The sequence below is a fragment of the Rhinolophus sinicus genome, chromosome 17 (genome assembly GCF_057876585.1).
Source record: "Rhinolophus sinicus isolate RSI-liver-muscle chromosome 17, RSI-T2T, whole genome shotgun sequence".
Taxonomy (NCBI): Eukaryota; Metazoa; Chordata; class Mammalia; order Chiroptera; family Rhinolophidae; genus Rhinolophus; species Rhinolophus sinicus.
The window spans coordinates 131,966,920-131,987,555 of record NC_142517.1 but is presented as its reverse complement, the minus strand read 5'-3'; the positions used below and the strand labels follow the sequence as shown (position 1 = coordinate 131,987,555).

Here is a 20,636-nt window from a genome sequence, read left to right as displayed (position 1 = left end):
CTCTGGGTCACATTTTCTTTCATGGAATCATGCCTTAGGTACTGGCATTCATAGTGTATAGAGCTGAAATCACAGTGTGTGGGCCCGCAGGGGAAAGGAGTAGCAAAGCTATGCGACTAAAGATCTTTTTGAGCAATATTAACATACAGGAACTAGAGTTCTTTCTAGCACCATACTCTTCTTGGAATATCCTTCCCCTAATTACCTGAATGGTTGATTTCCTCACTTCCTTTAAGCCCTCCCCCACAAGGCTACCTATTCAAATAAAGCTTCTCTAAAGACCCTGTTTAATTCTGTAATCTGAGTTGACCTCCTATCATAGCATCCTAAAAGCTTCCACATTTACCCTGCTCTAAGTTTTACTTTTTCCACAGCTCATAAGAAAACATAGTTTATTTCATTTATTATATTTACTTGGTATATGTTCACTAAAATTTAAGGCCCATGAAGGGGAGGGAACTTTATTTTATTATTTGAGGTAGCCCAAACACTTAACACAGTTCTTGGCACACAGCAAGAGTTCAGTGCATATTTACTGAATGAGTGAGCATTTCTCCTATAGCAAAGATGGTGGAAGGGTAAAAGCCAAAATACATTCAAAGAGAGTTTTTAAAAACACTGAAGTCCCAGAACTGTACATTTTCCTGTTGGGGAAAAATATGGTGAATGAAATTGCTTGATGCATATGAATCGCTCATGAATTCTAGGAAAGCAGAAATGAACATTTTTGTTTCCTAATAGATTCTTTTTGTTTCCATTCCCCTGTTCACAGTGAATTTTAATCACTGATGTCAAACTAGAACAAAAGTTAATACACAACTTTTATGCTTTCCTGTGGAAGAGGCCACAGCTCAGATTTCAGACAAATAAGAATGTCAGCCAATGTTAATTCTGTTGTTATTTATGCACTCTCCTTTTCACAACCAAGTGGAATCATTAATTAACACACCGTTCTCCCTAGCAAACACTGGTTAGTATGCAGTGAATTTTCTAAGGCTCCAATTTCCTGCAAATTCATTACTTAAAAAGGTGTGTTTTTTTTGTTTGTTTGTTTTTTAAATGTCAAGTTCAGTAACATCGACGAATAGCAGAACAAGAAGGCCAGGTTCATCTCTAATGAAATGTTTCAGCCTCTGTTTTCAGATGTTAAGGTTTAATCAAGTAAAGATCAATACAGAAATTCATTTTGGATATGCTATGAATGATTGCTAGTCCACATCATTTTGTTGGAAAAAAATATATATATGAATACACGTATATGATATATACACACTTATCTTGGTGTGTGACTATCATGAGAGTCAGTCTGATTAATGAAAAGAACAGTGACTTCGAGCCAAATGGACCTCAATTTGAATCTGAACATTACCAATTTATATACCTTTTACTCTCAAAAGTGTCCCTTTGGATGATAAACTATGTGATTCTAAATAATCTTTATTAACTTTCTGATAAAGTTTTTGGTCATCCATAGGTCCTCAGTAAAAGGTTGTCATTATTTAACAAATGTAGATAAAAATGAACTTTTTCAGCAGCATCAAGAAGGAACCACACTGACTTCCAACAGAATCGTGATAGTTATTAACAAAAGAAGGAAAAAATGAAGGGATATCTATAAATCAGCAAAATGTTCAAAATATCTGGATAAAGTCACTTGCATTCCGTGAAAGGAATGAAGAGAAAAGGAACCAATGTCAAGGTCATTATGAAACACAGATTCTATTCCTAGAATCTTACTATTGAAAAGCTTTCTGAATCTTGCCTCCATAGGGGAAAAATAAAAGATTTCCAATTACTCAGAAGAAATAAGTTTGTACCCCACTGAATTACTGTAGCATGCCTTACAAGGAAAGGAGGGATTGTCTTCCTGGAGGAAATGAGGATACCTGCAAATACAACAAAGATTGCCATTCTTGTAGTGTCTCCTACCTGCTGAGTACTGGCACTGACATTTCACATATCTGGTCTGTAGCTTTCCAACCTTCAACACAGCCAGTATGATTAGAAATATTTTATCGAAGAGGGAGATGTCTTAGAGAAATTATACAGTTTGTCCAACGACACACAGCTAATAAGAGATGGAGAGGCAATTCTAATATAGGTCTAACCAAGTTCAAAGGGGACAGAGATCCCAGGGTTTATGCTGTTTCCGATCCCATTCGTTGACTCAAAATTAGTGTTTCAAAGGATTGGACACATACTCAACACAATGCGGGAAAATTCTGTGAGACAACATCTTAATCTGTAAAGGATCTTGAACCCCAACTACATTCTCTGATTTTCAGGTAAGGAATAATAAGAATCTAAGGTGTTATCTTAGTAAAAAAATGAGCAATCAGTATGTAAGGAGTATGTTGAATCTATGCTGATTTCAATGGTGAAGAGGAGGAAATGAGTGGCTAAGAATCTGACAAGACAAACTTGCCCCTTTATCCCCCTCCAGCACCCAATATATACATCATTTCAGGTTTAAGGAATAGCCGGCTCCATCAGGAATACCTGTTAGGTGTTTAATCCACTACCATCCCCATGTCCCCAGATGATTCATTTCTACAAGAAGCTTTCTGTTTGCTTCATTTCATTTCTTGCAAGGAAAATCATTCTCATATCTTAGAAACAATAGAAAATGTGTATCTAAAATAGCTACAGATTTAACAGATATAGTTCAGGGCAGTTGTCCAGCAAGAATTACCACAAATCCACCCCCAACAGACTTCTGAACAACCAGCCCCAAGTGACTTCTGTCATTATCAGACTGGGCCCATTGTGAGACAACAGAAAGGAAAATATACTGGAGGCCTTGATCAAGAGCTATGTAGCCAGAAAAAAAAATATTATCAATATCAAGATGTTAAAATATACTAGCTACCAATCTATGATAACCCTCTGTCCAACATTCTCTGACTCCCAGGGGATTCTGGAATAGAAATGTTACCAAGTGGCAGTTAGATTTGGAGGTAGAACTGCATAGGAAATGGGATGCTGCCCCTCATTAGCTGTGTAAGCTCAGGGATTATTTAATCTCTCTGAGTAGTAATGTCCTCACAAAATGAAGATGCTATGAATGATTTATTAGGCTGTTAAAAGTATTAGATATAACATATAATAAGATAAATAACATTATCAAACATTTATTATGTGTCAGGTAAGGATGAAGTAAGCACTGCTAGTAGATGCATAAAGTAAGACACCAGAATTAAATCACTTGCCAAAATTCCCATGATCAAAAACTCACAGAAATAGGAATGGAGCCAAGGGAATCAATACCAAAGCCCATGTTCTCAACTTAATGTGCTATCCTGCCCAGTATGAAACTCTGGACTGAGGAAAGACTCAACAAATATGAATCATGGCTACTGTAGTCATTGTTAATATCCCTATATCACACAAAATGAGGCTATATATAGCACTAAATACTCACATCACGGAACACACAGTACCTGGGACATAGCTGCAAAAGTTCCCCTTCAACAATGCAGGCCTCCTTCTCCAGAAGTTCAGGGCACACCTTTCCACCTCCAATAGCAACGTGCTTCACATTCCGGCTCCTGCTCCTAAATCCTGGTGAGAGGCTCCCTGAACGACACGTCTTGGAGCAGGGACTCCAGGAGGACCACTCGGTGGTCTCACAGTCTTTTGGCATGATGCAGGACTGCACAGTCAGAGGGAAGGAGTCTTGCTTACAAAGGCTAAAGGAACACAAGCAGAAACCAGTAGGCCACAGATTAAATGGATGCAACCAACACTATGCGTGCCTACAATTTAAAAAAATAATAATAAAATCAAATCTAGTATAAGCATCCAGATTTGAGGATTTATCAAAAAACGTTGGAGGCATCATGATAAAATATTGGAGGATGTGCATTTTTAAAAAATCTATGTCCTATCTCATCTGAAACTGTGAAATTTCACTCTAGCAAGATGCATCTAAGGTGAGTAGACCTTATAATGGAGGCTCTTCCAGTGTGCTGTCACCTATGATACAGCCTACAGTTACCATTTACTGACTGGTCCTTACGTGTCACCCCCTGTGCTGCACTTCACAGGTACTTTCTCATCACCATCTCACATGTTATTATCTCCATTTGCAGGTGAGAAAACCTCGGCCCAGGAAGGCTAAATCATTTGTCTAAGGTCCAACATAGGTAAATGTAAGCTTTAGAGCAGGGGTGCCCAAACTTTTTTCAATGTTTTTCACCAAGGGCCATATGCGGTAAAATACACAAACAGCCCGGCCACTCACCCGAGGTGAAGTACTATTGTCTCACCTGGTTTATTTAAGTAAACTAAATATATTTTTGGAATTTGCTGCGGGCCAATAAAAAATGGATTGCGGGCCCCAGTTGGCCCATGGGCCGCTTTGGACACCCCTGCTTTAGAGTATTCATCTATCCATTCTTTTAAATCCTGGGCTATTGAAAAATAAACCAATGTAATGTTATGTTTCCCCATACTGTTAGGCTGTAAGCATCAATTTCCTCATCTGCAAAATTCAGGTGCTATCAAGTACTAACAATCCAATTGGGAACAAGATAAAGGCACGAAAAGATAAAATAATATGATAATGTGAGGCACTCAACATAAAAGTGTTTATTATGAGGATAAACACTGATGAGGCAGCGACGGACCACCTGGGAAGGCAGGCGTGGAGGTGGGGGTTCTATGAGAGGACACCAAAGCTGTATTTTAAAAGATTAATAGGAGTTTCTCAGGCACAGAAAGAGTATTTTAAGAAAATAGCATATTTGAAGACGATATAACACTTTGTGGAGATGGGAACCAGTGGTATGCTAACGTTGGATATATTGTTTCACAAGAACCAATTGTTAAATATTCAGGAAGTTTGCAAGCCAGTTGACTTCATGTAAGTCATTTAAATTGGCCATGGTGGGAGTATTTACACCACAGATATCAGCAAATGCTATGAATCAAGATCCTGACCTCTGACCACTGAGGACTGGTGCTTAATCACTTACAAGCATTCCACTGGGGGAAAGGAAAAGCCAATTTGTCCATTGTCATAAATTTTTCAAGTTATGAAGCATAAAGTGTAAAGAGGAAAATGGATAGACATTGGGAGTGTGGGTTGTTCAAAAACAGTTCTGGAAAGGCTGTGTATCAGGGGCTAAGGAATTTGGATTTAATTGAGTATTAAATAATTTTAAATGGAGGAAATTCAGTTAGACTCATATAGGAAGATAATATTTCAAACATTAATTGGCATTCTTTTCTTTTTTTCACTTTCTTTGTGTTAGCCTTTCCCTTAGTCAATCAAAGGTAGTCATTACTTTGGGGGAAGAAGAGGATAATTTTGACAGGAATATAAATCAAAGAAAGAGTCAATACTCAAATACTGACTTACAAAAATTGGGCCTATGGAATATTGTGGAATAATGGGATCTAGACAAGATTTGGTAACAGTTGCTCTGTATGTGTCTAAAAAGAGAGAAATATTATAATGTTTCCAAGTTTCTGACTTGGGAAAATATGTAGATAAGGGAGCCACTAACAGAGAAATGGATTGTAGAAGGAGGTATGCAGGGAGAATAAAATATGCTCATACTTGGCCATATTTGTGAGTAAATTACAGTGAGATTTCCATATTAATATCCTTCGTGAAGCTGTGGAGAGTTAGCATGGCTTTCAAAACTCACAATGATATGAGATACACTCTTGGTCCAATATTTTATTTTTGGTCTATTCAGATCATGCTATTCCCTTCAAAATGAAAAGGCAATGTGTACTTCATTACCATTACTAACTTCAGTGTGACATTCTTGGACTTGGGAGGAAGACACTAGAAGAATCTCTCTTAAAAGTGTCCTGCCTGACGTAGAATGTACCATGTGGCGGTAGGGGGACAGGGACACCTCTTTCTGTTGTAGTACAACAATGGGAAATTGTTCATCAACAAGGAGTTTCTAGGTTTTGAGTTTCAGAAACTTGTTATTGGCTGACTTGTGTGCTCCCAAATTCATATGTTGAAGTCCTAGCCCCCAGTACCTCCAAATATGTCTGTATTTGAAGATAGTCTTTAAAGAGGTAATTCAGTTAAAATGAGGTCACCAGAGTGGGTCCTAATGCAATATGACTGGTGTCCTCATAAGAAGAGATTAGGACATAGACACACAGAGGGAAGACCATGTGAAGACACAGAGAGTAGCTAACTACCTACAAGTCAAGAAAAGAGGCTCGGGAGAAACCAATCCTGCTGACACAGCTGATCTCGGACTCTCCAGCCTCCAGAACAGAGAAAAATAATTTCTGTTGTTTAACCCTCCAATCTGTAGTATTTTGTTAAAACAGCCCTAACAAGCTAATACAGAAATTTTATAAAGTTTTTCAATTTGCGTATGTAACAAAAGTTACAATTTCCAAGATGGACTTCCTTCTTTCCTTCATAAAGAAGGTCCCATACTATGCAGTTCTCTGTCTACAGTTGAAATGGTGGTTTGTTTCTTCCCATTTACCAGCTTTCATTCTGTTGCTTATCTTCCCTGAACTGACTTTCCCTATTAGACCAGTAGAATGGATAATAAGGCTCTAACAGTACAAGTATTTGCATGGAGTTGCAGGGATTAATCAAGGGTTCTTGTGTTTTTGAAAAGGGCTCCTAATTCTAGGGATTAGAAAGGGGATGTGTTCCATTGATTACGTATTTACTTATTTTTAATGTTATTGTCACTAACCTGCCTCATTGGTTTAAAAAAATAATAATAACCATAAATCACAGGGCCCTGGTCTAATTTGATCAGTGAGATTTCATTTTACAGGAATATTGGGATCTTAAATGGTGAAGGTCTGTGTCCTGGATTTTGCATCACAATACATTAGCATGATCTTAGTGTCCTGGCTGTTTAGTTTCATTGCTGCAGGAAAAAAGACAAAAAAAAAAAAAAAAAAAAAATGTGATCCGCTCACCCCCCAGAGCTGTGGTGATTTTTAGTGTAAGTAAAATCATCTTGTAAACCAAAGCCCATAACAAAGATTCTTGTCTACACCCAGAAATGGGAATACATCTTTTCAGAGACGGTGATGTGCCTTTTTAATAAAACAAACATATACTGATGATTTGTCTCTTTAAAATCAAGATGCTATGTTAATTATACCTCCTTGACATTTACGGAGTATGTTGTCATTTATGAATTGTTTCACAAGTATTGAACTGTAAAGGAAATCTATAAAATTAAAAATTAGTAATTCTTACTTCTGGAAACGTAAAGAAATCTCTTTACTTACAAATTAAGGACAGAAACTCCTATAATATAAAAATCACCAGAAACATAGCCTCATTTTATTAACACCTCAGTTACCACTTTAATATTAAATATCTCAAATATTCTGAAAAAAAAGAATAAAATAATCACTCTTATTTTTTATTAGCAAAGGCCAATATTTGCTTCAGATTTCATTAATAAAAAACTACACATTTTGGTGAAATCCCCTGTGTTCTTCTTCAGTCACAGTCCATCTCATCCCCAGACACAGCCACTGTCCTGAAATTGATTTGTATTAGGTATTCTCCACCACATTTTTATATTTTAACTGAATATGCATATATTCATAAATAGCATGTAGCATCCATTGTCTAGCATGTTTTTAAAACTTTTGCTTAAATTTTGTTTTACATATTATACATATTACTCTGGAAATTATTTTTCTCACTTAATATTATGACTTCTAGATATATCCATGTTGATAAATGCAGATATTGGTCATTCATTTTTATTAGTGCTCATATTCTAATGTATATTTATTCATTCTCCCATTAGTGCACTATTTGGCAGTGGTTAATTTCTTGGAATTCCACAGGATTATGTATTGAAACTCTTTTCACATGTGTCTACTTGTTACACATGTGTGAGAGATTTTCTCTAGTAGTTTTGCCTGGAGTTGGACAATATCCATGTAATCAAATGTACTAGATATTGTAAACTTTCTCCTTTCCTTCATGTTCAAAACTCTTGGTATTATCAGACTTGAGACTTAGTTTTTCCAAAATGTTGAGAAAGTACCTTTGGTTTTTCAGATTACCACTGAGCTTTATATTCTTCTCACATCTTTAGTAACTATTCCAATTTCCTATTATATGAGTTGACCCTTCCTACTGTTGGGCCATTATGGTTGCCTGACTAATGGCCCCCCAAAGATGTCCACATCTTAATCCTTTGAGCTGGGAATATGTTACCTTACATGCGAAAAAAGATTTGCAGAGGTGATTGTTAAGAATTTTAAAAAGTAGAGATTATCCTGGAACAATGTAATTACAAAGTTCCCTATAAGAAAGAGGCAAAAAGGCCAGAGACACAAAAGGACATGTGATAACAGGATCACAGGTTGGAATAATGTAAGGCCATGAGCCAATGTGGCAGGAAGCTGCTAGAAATTGGAAAATGCAAGGAATCTCCAAGGGAAAACAAAACACAAAATAATATCCCCATTTCAAGATTTCTTAACTTGTAGGCCAGTGACCTCCAGAGCTATAAAACAATACATTTGTATTGTTTTAAGCCTCTTAGTTTGTTTAGTCATATTACAAAAATCAATGGGAAACTAATATATCAATTTTTTCTATTGGACTACTCTTTTCCTGATTGAAGCTAAGAAGAATTTATATATGATGATAAATATATAGACACATAGATACATTCTATATAATAACCTGTTGTTTGTTTGTGTTACAAATATCTTTTCCTATAATTTTACTTTTAATTCTGTTTATAGTGCTACATATTTTGTTGTTGTTGTTCAGTCTTTCCCTTTATAGTTTGTGCTTTGTATGCCACATTTAAGATTTTTACACTATCTCAACACCATAAAGTTATGCTCCCATATGTTTCTTCTAGAAAACTTTTAAAATTTCTGATTTCATATTTAGATCAATTAATTTGAAATAGATTTTTTCATGCATGGTGTTTTATAGGACATTTTATTTTGGAAACACCAACATTGCATACATTTATCTTTCTTGTTTAACCTACAGAAGTCTGATAGTGTTTTTTCTATGTTCGGCGTTTGTTTTGTTTTTGTTTTGTTTTCTTTCAAAGAGATTTTCTCAACATTATCTTTAAACTTTTTAGTACTTTCTTATTTCCTACTCACTCCTTTTTAATATATTGTTTTTATTTCATGAATTAAATATTTTACTTCATGTCTTTAATCGTATTAATTGTAACTTTTTTTTTTCCACTTTAGTGATCCTTTGCTCTTATGGATTAGAATGAGGTCCCACAAGCACGTATTGGAAGCTCTTTGATTATAGGTGGGCTCATCAAATAGTGAGCATTACTGTTGACTGATTGTTCAGAACTCAGACCATTTTATTGGGAACCCTCCAATGTATATTGGTCTACACTGGTCTTTACTCTTTAGCTCAGCTTTTTTCCAAGACAGGAATCCTCCTATCTCTTGTGTTATGTCGATAGGCCTGGCTGTTGGCTTTATGAAAGCTGATGGGAGACAGAAAGCTGTCAGGGCACTCTCACAAACTACGTATGGATTTCCATTGAATCTGTGTTTTCACAGGATGCTGCTTCACATTTACACTATGTTCTGTAGGTGAGGGAACACATTTAAGGCACATTAAACACATTTGTCCCCAGAGTTATTTACTGCCTATGATTCTTCAGCCTTCCAAGAATCTTGTGTTAGTTGGAACAAAATAGGCTACACTGCAGGAACATATAAAGCCTCAAGTCTCATTGGTTTAACAAAATAAGTGTCTATTTTCCTTTCACATACAGTTTGATGCCGGTTATTCAGCTCTACTAGAAGGGACTCCTCTACCTGAAGACTTAAGGATCCAGTTTGTACCTGTCTTTTAGATTCATCATCTAGAATATGTGGTCTTCAAGTTCACCATTAGAAAAGAAAGGCAGAGTGGGAGGATGGCCCAAAATGATTTATGATTTTAGTCTAGAAGTGGCTTACATTACAATTATCCATGTTTCATTGGTCAGATTTCAGTCAAATGTCTCCTATATAACTGCAAAAAAGACAGTGAAATATCTTTCTGTGTGCTATGGAGGGGGCTAAAAGCGATAAACCGTAGCTTTGTGTCGACTCCACCTGTGCCATGTAAACTGTTTTGCTCTTGCAGATATTCCAACTAAAGGGGAGCTTCCAGCATTTTCCTCTCTGCTAAGTAAATTACTACTCATCCATCTGCTTCCCAGCTCCCCAAATCTGGTGACATTTCATTTTAGCTTTTATATCATTATATTTGCCCATAAGAGTTTATCAATTTTTAGATTTCTTTACTGTTATTTAAGTGGGGTTTCAAAATATACCAGTAATGAATGGTTAGGTTCAATTTGCCTTATTTAACCTGTAAAGTTATTTGACAAAAAAAAAGTATTTGCTAAACTCACATAATAATCTACTCTATAAATTAACATATTCCTAAAGTGCTAACTGTATCCTTCAGACAAAGAAAAAAGAAAGAAAAAAAAAAAAACTAGCCAAAGTAATTAAGAATGTATGACTAAAGTATTGAATTGTGAAAGTATTTTCATTTCTATTAATCTTATTTTTAATCATGTAATATTTGTTTAAAGAATTTCATACTTCCAATATAGGTTTTACAGTATAAAGAGCTATTTTTATAGAAGTGAAAGTGCAACTAACTAAAAAAGTGCTTTAGAAACCTTAAGAAAACAGTGGGCCATCCGAAAGCACAGTTATTCCAATTATTAGCAAAAACACTGCTATCCATATGGTAGCAATTTACACAAATTATAGCATAATAACAAGTGAACAGTTGCTTCTGGAGCTTACGTATTGTAATTTAGAGAATGATTGCAAGATGAAATCATGAAAATAACACCAGGGAATAAAACGTGAATGGAGAAATGAAGAGAAATGAACCAGAACTGAGATAGCCTTAAAAAGAACAGGTTTGAGAAATTAGATAAAATATATGTTATTTTTTTAAAATAATTTTTATTCCAAACAGGTGGCATTTTTCTGCCACCAGTCAAACAAATAGGAATAGCTTTTTTAAAAATATAAGAATAATAACCTGAAAAAGAAAAAAAAAATGCACATACCAAGGTTTATGTGAAATATCTGGCTGCTTTAGAGACTAGACTAAAAAGTGAGCTGCTTACTACAATATAAGATTCAGCAGGTAAAGACATTTGAATAAGTAGAGTATTTTAAACATTGTCTGGAAGACAATTTCGAAAACGTAAGAAATAATTTTAAATTACTAAAATAAAATAACAAGGCTTCCTGTGAAATTTTAGCTGGAAGATTATGAGTTTCCTTTTCTCTCTAACCTCCTTGATTAGACATATTAACCTGAACTAATTTTATGTCTTGTGTGACAAAAATAATGTTTATGTTAGATTAGAATTTATACCTGGGGGGGGGGGGGGGGGCACTGCTTGAGATATATAACATTTTTCTTTCTAATTCTCAATAACATAAAACTGAGCTATTAAAATGCCTCTTAATTTCTTACTTTGATTTATACCATTTTAAACTTTTTAATAGTTAATAAACTTAAAATCATGCACTAAAGCTAAAATAGCAACATGAAATTATATTTTAAATATGCTGTTCAGTTGCTTCTGTGGGACAGAGAGATTATTCTATAGGTATGAGATAAGCACACAGATATACTGAGGTAGTAAATCCTTGAGAAGGAATATTCTTGAGAGTGATATTATATCAAAATGAAATGTTTTTAGTATTGTGATTATTTCCTGTTACTAGAAGACATGTTCAGCAGAGATTTAAAATGCACTGCAAGTCTCAGAATAAAATGGATTTTATCTTCTCCAAACTTCTTAAAGTACTAAGAATGATATGTAGCTACATATTGGTGAATGTGTGTGTGTAAATGGTTAGAGATGAAAGCAATATCAACAACCATCTCAAGGTCTTAGCCACTACCCTCATTTTACAGAGAGGTAAACTGATACGTACTAAAAAAAGTTATGTGGTTTTCTGATAGGCTCACAGGAAATACATGTAGAACGGCCAAAATTGAAATTAAATTCCTCTGTCTTTTAAGCCAAAATTCTGTTTACAGTTCATCCATGTGAGAGTTCTTATTAGAGGCTCAAATTTATAAGACCTGAAAGTTACATTGAGAAGAAAAAAACCTACCTTGACTTCCAGGTTTGGAAAACAATGGCAGCTGCTACACCCTGAACTTGTCCTCCCACTACTACCTCCAAACACTATCAACAAGAAGAACGAATGAAACACATTAACTACCTTTGTGTTCACCACTACTACTGGAGACAAAGAACATATACACAGATACAGGCACACACACACATATACACACACCTTCAAATCACATGTTAGCAGAAAACAATTCTATCAGATTACCCACTGACCACCTACAGATGCAACTTACTGGGTATGTAAGAGATGCCATAAAAAAGACTACAAAGAAGGAAAAGACTTAGATGAAATATAGACAAATCATTTCCAGAACAAGAAAGCTCACCAATAACTTCAAAATATTGAATGCAGGTCAGAAGTTGGTAGTTCACAGCACAAATACAGGGAAGAGGCTGAACGTGTGCAGGGCTGGAAAGGGAAGTTTTGTACAACTATGCCTCTGAAGGACACTTCTATATAGAAAGAATGGCTGGTGGTCCTTAGAAAGGAGGCAGCAAATGGAAAGAAGGAAATAGTGAGGGGAAATTCAGGACCCCGCAGAAACAAAGGTGAAACAAGGCACACCAATCTTTCCTCACCACCACTACCAGCAACATCTACAAATGAAATCTCACAAAAGAGGGCAGAACTGACAGAAAAGGATATTCTTGAAATAGGAACTGTTCAAGAAATAAATAGAAACAGAAATAAAACAGACTACATCCATTCAAAACTACAATGAAAACTCAGAAAATGTAAAAGATTTTCTGCTGGTAAGAAGTCTCCTCCAAACAACCAGGAACAAAGCAGAAAAATACTGTATTAGAACACACAAAACTGCAATAAAAATCCTTACATAAACATTTGGAGGTATATATTTTTTAAAATCTACATTGAATCTCAAATACAAAAACTAAGACCACAATGGGGAAAAAAGGAACAAATAAAATGAGGATTGGACTCAGGAAGAAAATAGAAGGAAAAAAAAAAATCACTTCAAAAATAAATACCAAATTACATGACACCCAAAAAAGAACAAATTCAAATAAAACATAATATAGAGCACTGAGGGAAAGTAAGGAAAGAAAAAAACAAGGAGAAATTAGATGAGATAATGAGGTAAAATGGGCCAGAGAAAGTAGATGAAGTGGAAAATAGGCAGGGTGGTCCAACATACATATATTAGATGTCTTAGGGGTGATGTGGGGGGAAATGAATACACTGGAACAAAATAATGTTTACAATGTTATCCTTAATTTTTTTTTTTTTCCAAAAATAAAAGATCCAAATAAATACATTGAAAGGACTCACCCAATACCACAGAAATCTGGCCCAGAATAATCAACTGCAAGACACATTCTAGTAAAACTAATAGACTTTAAAGATAAATAATCAGGTTTTCAGACAAAAAGATTAAATAACTTCCAAAGACCAAAAAATTAACTGGCAACAGACTTGTCAAAAACAACATATAAATCAAAGCTGCAGTAGAGTAGAAATATTCAATAAAAGTGAAGAGAAAAAGTGAACCAAGAATGTTATACCCTGCTAAGCTGTTATTCAAATAGTTTTCGATCTGCCAAATTCAGGAAATACTGTAAATTGTGATTTTTCCAGAGGAACCCACTGAAATTTGAGTTTTACCCAACCAAAGACAATTTGGAAAGATTTGGCAAAAGGACCTAACTTAAGCATTTTATATATATATATATATATATATATATATATATATATATATATATATACTGTAAAGCTAAGACTACAATGAGGATGAAGTCATGGGTAGAAGTATAACATATAAACATTACATGTTCTGAGTAGTAGAAATAATTCACCTAATGGATAAAAGGATAAGGCAGAGAAAAAATGGGAAAGTAGAATAAGAATATGGTAATAAATGGAGGTCATTTTAAAATGATGACACATATAGTAATAGATAAAGTTAGAAACCAACAATGGAAAATGTTTTTTTTTCTTAAGTGAGCAAAGAATATTCATAAAGATTGGTTATAGATTATAACACAAAGAAATCATCCATAGGTTCTATAAAGTAAAACTATTACAAACTATAATATCTGCTTACAGTGCAATAAAACTAAAAATTAAAAATAAAACAACAACAAAAAAACCAAAAGTCCTTATCTGGAAATTAAACTATCTTGCATCAAACAAATCTTGTGTAAAACGGGAAATATGAAAATAATGTATAGAATTTTTTAAATAAAATAATGATAATAAAAATACTACATGTTCAGAATCTATGGGATCTATTTAAAGCAGTGATCAGAGGAAAACTGATAATCCTATGCATGTATGTCAATATGAATAAAGATAAATTAATTACATACTACCAAAAATATTCTACAAATTCAACACAAACCCTATCAAAATTCCAGTGACAATTTTCACAGAAATAGAACAAATAATCATAACGTATGTAGGGAACCACAAGAGACCCCAAGTAGCCAAAGTAATCTTGAGAAAGAACAAAGCTGGAGTCATCAGACTCCCTGATTTCAAACTATACTACAAAGCTATAATAATTAAAACTGTGTGGTACTGACATAAAAATATACACATGGATTAAAGAAACAGAATAGAGAGCCCAGAAATGAATCTGTGGACATATAGTCCATTTATTTACAATAAAAGAGCCGAGAATATACAATGGGAAAAGGACAGTCTCTTCAGTGAATGGTGGTGGGAAAACTGGACAGCCACATGCAAAAGAATGAAACTGGACCACTATCTTATACTGTACACATAAATCAACTCAAAATGGATTAAAGGTTTGAACGTAAGACTTTAAACTGTGAAACCCCTAGATGAAAACATAGGCAGTCAGCTCCTTGGCCTCCATCTTGGCAATGATTTTTTTTGGAAGTGACACCAAAAGCAAAGGCAACAAGCGCGAAAATAAACAAATGGGACTACATCAAAGTAAAAAGCCTATGCACAACAAAGGAAATCATCAACAAAATGAAAAGGCAACTTTCCGAACGGGAAAAAATATTTTCAAAGCATGTATTCAATAAGGGGTTAATATCCAAAATATAAAAAGAACTCATGAAACTCAATAGCAAAAATAAAAGCAATCTGATTAAAAAGTTGACCGAGTATCTGAACAGACATTTTTCCAAAGAAGATATACAGATGGCCAGGAGGTACCTGGAAAGGTGCTTAATATCGCTAAACATCTGGGAAATACAAGTCAAAAACACACTGAGATATCACCTCACACTTGTTAGAATGGCTATGATCAAAAAGACAACAAACAACAAGTGTTGGCAAGGATGTGGAGAAAAGGGGACCCTCATGCAATGTTGGTGGGAATGTAAAATGGTGCAGCCACTATTGACAACAGTATGGGGGTTCCTCAAAAAGTTAAAAATAAAATTACCTTATAATACAGTAATTCCACTTCTGGGTACTTATACAAAGAAAATAAAAGCACTAATTAAAAAGTATATTTGTACACCCATGTTCATTGTAGCATTATTTATAACAGCCAAGACATGAAAACAACTTAAGTGTCCACTGAGAAATGGCTAAAGAAAATGTGACATATGTACAATCACCATATACAAGAATACAGCACAAGCTGACCAAAGATTCAAATGTGAAAAATAAAATTATGCATGCTAGGAGAAACTGTAGATACATTTAAACTGGGTGTGGGAAAGGCCTTCTAATGTGATTAAAATTCCAGATAGCTAGCTAGATAGATAGACAGACAGACAGACAGGATAATATATGTGACAATAACAGAATTGTAAGACAATTTTTGCATTAAAAAACTCCCCACAAGCAAAGTCAAAACAAATTGCCAACTAAGAGACAAGACGAGAACATATACGACAGATACAAGGTTAATAACCCTAACTACAAAGATATGAAAATGAGAGAAAAGACAAAACTTCCTGAAGAAATATAGGCAAATAAGTTAAACAGACAATTCACAAAATGATCTATAAATATGTCCCTTAAATATATGGATAAATGTTCAAATTCACATGTATAAGAGAAATGGAAATTAAAACTCTATTAGGATAATATTTCTCACATTCCAGGTTGGCAAAAAATTCAAAAGCTTGACAGAATACTCTTCGTAAATTTTTTGATGGGAATGCAAGATGGTGTCAGTCCCATGAAGGAGAATTTGGCAATATTTAACAAAATTGGTGTGCATTATCATTTACCCAGCAATCACACTTCAGGAATTTATCCTGAAGATACACATGCAACAACATCAAAATATATAAGCAAGAGGTTATTCACTGAGGAATTATTTGTAATTGCAAAATATTATAAACTACCTATATGTCCAAGCATATGAATTTGTTCAAATAAGCTGTGGTATACACACTCAATGAAGTACTGGGCAGCTGTACATAAAAAGAAGAGAAAGATCTTTAATAACCGATAAAGATCAATTTCCAGGAAATAATAAGTGAAAAATAATGCAAATGAGATTATACAGAGTACAACCCTTTGTGTAAGAAAAAAACAAGTGAAATGAGAAAATATAAATAAACGCAGAGAAAATAAACTGGAAAACAAATAATGTGCATTACCTATAGGGGGTAGAAGACACAGAATGAAGGTATTTAGGAGGGAGTTAACACTTCTCTGAATCTAACTTTATGTATCCTTTTGACTTCTGGAAACATGCTAATGTTCAATATGTTTGTTGTTGTTTTTTAAATAAATCAATAAAGATGAGAAGGGGAAAATAAAAATCTAAAGCTTAGAGAAAACTGAAAAAAAAAGAGAGGGAAAAGAATTCCCACTACCAATACAACAGAAGCAACAAAATATTCCCTTTCAAAAACTGAATTATGAAAAGAACTTTTTTGTTTGGGGTCTGCATTTGTTTATATTTTGGGAGGGATAGGAATAGAAAATTTCTTTCCAAATCTACTTTGGTGGTAGAGATAAAAAACAAACAAATAAAATAAGAATAATATTTGAGCTTTAGCAATGATGTTTATTTTATAGTCTTAAAATTTATTATCCTTCAGAAACTCCTTTCAGGAGAAATCACTATAGTAGCCTGAGAATTCAAGGTATGTTTCACATGTAGTACCAAATGTTCACAGCTCTTAAAAGATTGCCCACATCAAATGTTCCTCTATATTAAAAGTAAAATCCATTCATCTGAATTGTATTCACTCAAATAAATATGAACCACTTCCCTACTTGTAAACAGACTGCCTAGTCCACAGCTCAGATTTCATAACTCAGATCTACTTCTACTTTAAAAACAACAAAAAAAGTGTGTGGTGAAAACACAATGTGATATATACATGATGTATTACAGAATTGTACACTTGAAATCTATGTAATTTTACTAACCATTGTCACCCCAATAAACTTAATTTTTTAAAAAGGCACTTCAAGGACAAACAAAAAAAGGGTGAATAAAACAACTAAATATATGAGGTCTGCAATTAAGTTCATGAATTCATCTTAGAAAATGTGGAAGACAACTTCATTTCATTAAGTTAAGGTATTATAAAAATTCAATAACAGTATCACTGATATCTGAGAAAGAATGATGAAAAGGCTTTAGGACAGCTATTTTAAAATGTAATAATGGATTCTCAGAGAAACTCGTATCAAAATAAGAGATAAAACACGATATGTAATGAGACAATTAAAAACAAATATCTTTAAACCCAATAGGCAAATCAATGATTAGGGAACAGAGTGGCCCTCAGTGTAATACAACTGCCTACCACATTGTAAATCTAACTGTGAAGAGAAAATTCCTTGAGATGATTATCAAAAGTTACACTAATCAATGGAAGAGCTAGTAAAGGCCATTAATTAAACATCTGTGGTTTCCGATAAGGTGACTCTCCAGCAAGGCACGGGCAGGGGCTTGTATTACAGAATAAAGAGAAGGTCCTTCTATTCTAAATGATATGAAAACCAGCCATTGTCACAATCAAAAGAGAGAAAACAAAATGTTACTTGTTCCTACAGTCTCAACAAAGTCCACTGAAAGAAAAGTGATCTAAAGGCAGATACAAGTACAGAGTAAAAGGAATCTAAGCTTTAGGACAATTTTCAATAATTAAGGGAAACTTAAAGTTCATCCTAGAAGTCAACAGACACAAAAAGAACGGTGTTTTCTTAAATGCATTAGATCCACAAAAAGAAAAATGTGTACTTTTCAGAGATGGATTTGAGCCTTTTTAGCAAAACTCTTTATGGACTATGCCTAACTAGTTCATTGTGTTGGAGTGAAATGAGACAACTGTGGCAACACCACAACCTCACAGCTGTGAAGGCTAATGTTTCTGTTTATTGCAGAGGAAGGCAGAGAAATAGAAATGTCCCCACTGAACACCATATTTTCATAGTAACATCATTTCCTGAGAGTATGTGAGTAATTTCATAAAGCTTCGATGACTAAATGAAATGAATAGTATAGATTTCATGACATAATATCAAAAAAAAAATTAGTTGTTTGGGTTCAACATGCTGCCTAGAACTCAAAGCAAAACACGGTGACTTCTGGTTTCCATTTTGCATCTAAGCAGCTAAGAAGGCATCATTTCTGTCCTTACAGCAACAGTAAAAAAAGGCTGAACCAACAGAAAAATCAACAACTTTCCTTCGATCTCTTAGAAAATTGTAATCACGGGGCAGATGGCTGTCCTCAAAATTGGAGTGACAATAGGCAGAGGCAGAGAATGACAAATGGTTGGAGGAGATGCCCAGGACAAGAAACTACCACTGGAACTAGTACCAGAATAGGAAAACTTAAACCGTGATTGACAAATTGCTGGAGGTTCAGTGTAGACAAGCTTTTTAGTTAAAAACCCTGGGGTGAGAGGGGTGGCTAATCCTAGTAGAGGTCCCACATTTTCATGAGTATCACCTCCAGAAGTCCTACCATGTACTCATAGTGAAGAGAAAACCCCCCTCATGCTTCCAGCAGGGGAAAGGGAAAATGAACCATTTTGAAATATACCCAGAAAATTCTTCTTGAAAAAGCCTGCCCTCAAACTATTTTACCAAAACCTCACCAACTGGGATTTTACCATAGCCTAACTGACTTGAGGGAAGGAGAATACCCAATTCCAGACTTCCCTAGCCTTCAGGTATTACTTAAGTGGAGAGGAAGGACTGAGAAGTATAGCTGAAGGCCATATCCCAGGGGCACAGGTTCAATAAAAGATTAAGACCTGATCAGAGTACTATAAAATACTTCTCTTCTCCTCAAAACTTAGCATATTAGCAAGAAGACCCCAGCATAATAAGAAGGAATTAAAAGAGAAAGAACTGCATGTCCCAGACCTTGTTGAAAAAGAATTCTCTAAGGAAACCCAAAGACAATAAAGAAGGAAGGGAAAAAAGCAAAAGAAAGAAAGGGGAAAATAAAATAAAGGACACCAGAGGAATATTAATATTTCAGTCTTTAACCAAGAGCTATGGCAAACACAGCCTACCCCCTAGCCAGATAAACACAAAACTCACACTAAAAAACCTATTTATCTCAGTTACTTTTACCCAATATATCATGTCTGGCTTTTAACAAAAGAACACCAGTCTTACAAAAAGACAAGGCACATAATTTGAACGGACAGAGCAAGACTCAAATTCACAGTAAGATATAGCAGAAACGTTGCTATTATCACACTGGGAATGTAAAACAACCGTGATTAATATGTTGAAGTCTCTGATGTAAAAAAAAAAAAAAAATAGACAATATGCAACCAAAGATGGGTCTCATGAGTAGCAAAACGGAAGTTCTATAAAAGAATCAAAAGGAAATAATAGAAATCAAAACCACTAAAACCAAAATGAAGAATGCCCTTTGATTAGCTCTTTGATAGACTAGAAAGAGGCAAAGAATCACTGAGTTTGAAAAATTGTCAATAGAAACTTCCCAAACTGAAATGTAAAGATTGAAAAAATAAAAAAGACATAAAGACATAATAGAATATCCAAGCACTATAGGACAATTACAAATGATACAGCATCCATGTAATGAGAATATCAAAAGAAAATGAAAAAGAGAAAGGAACAAAAGAAATGTTTGAAGTAATTATGAGTGAGATTTTCCCAAAATGAATGACAGACAACGAAACCACAGACCAAGAAAGTTCAGGGAACACCAAGGACAGGATAAATTTCAAAATATAAATCTACACCTGGGCATATCATATTCAAACTGTGGGAAATCAGAGAAAAAGAAAACCTTAAAAGAAGATGGGCAGAAGAGTAAAGGGTGAAAAAACACCTTATCTATAAAGGAGAAAGAATTACAACAGATTTCTTTTCAGAAACCATTTAAGCAAATAGAAAGAAGTGTTTAGGGGAAAAAACCCAACTGAAATTCCAGTGAAGTTATCTTTTAAAATTTTTTAAAATTAAATATATATGTAATCATATATATATATATATATATATATATATATATATATATATATATATATATATATAAAGTGGATAGAAAACAGTATGGAGTTTCCTCAAAAAATTAAGAATAAAATTACAATACAACC

General features: G+C 34.4%; 1 protein-coding gene across 3 annotated transcripts in view; it reads right to left on the bottom strand.

Annotated features, from left to right (window-relative positions):
* The window catches only part of THSD7B (thrombospondin type 1 domain containing 7B), an 800,685-nt gene that overhangs the window by 501,968 nt on the left and 278,081 nt on the right, over positions 1–20,636 (bottom strand). For all 3 annotated transcript variants that reach the window (XM_074335740.2, XM_019752567.3, XM_088793974.1), the window contains exon 4: positions 3,441–3,689. In XM_074335740.2, coding sequence (XP_074191841.2) covers positions 3,441–3,689 — 249 coding nt within the window. The remainder of the gene's footprint in view (positions 1–3,440; positions 3,690–20,636) is intronic.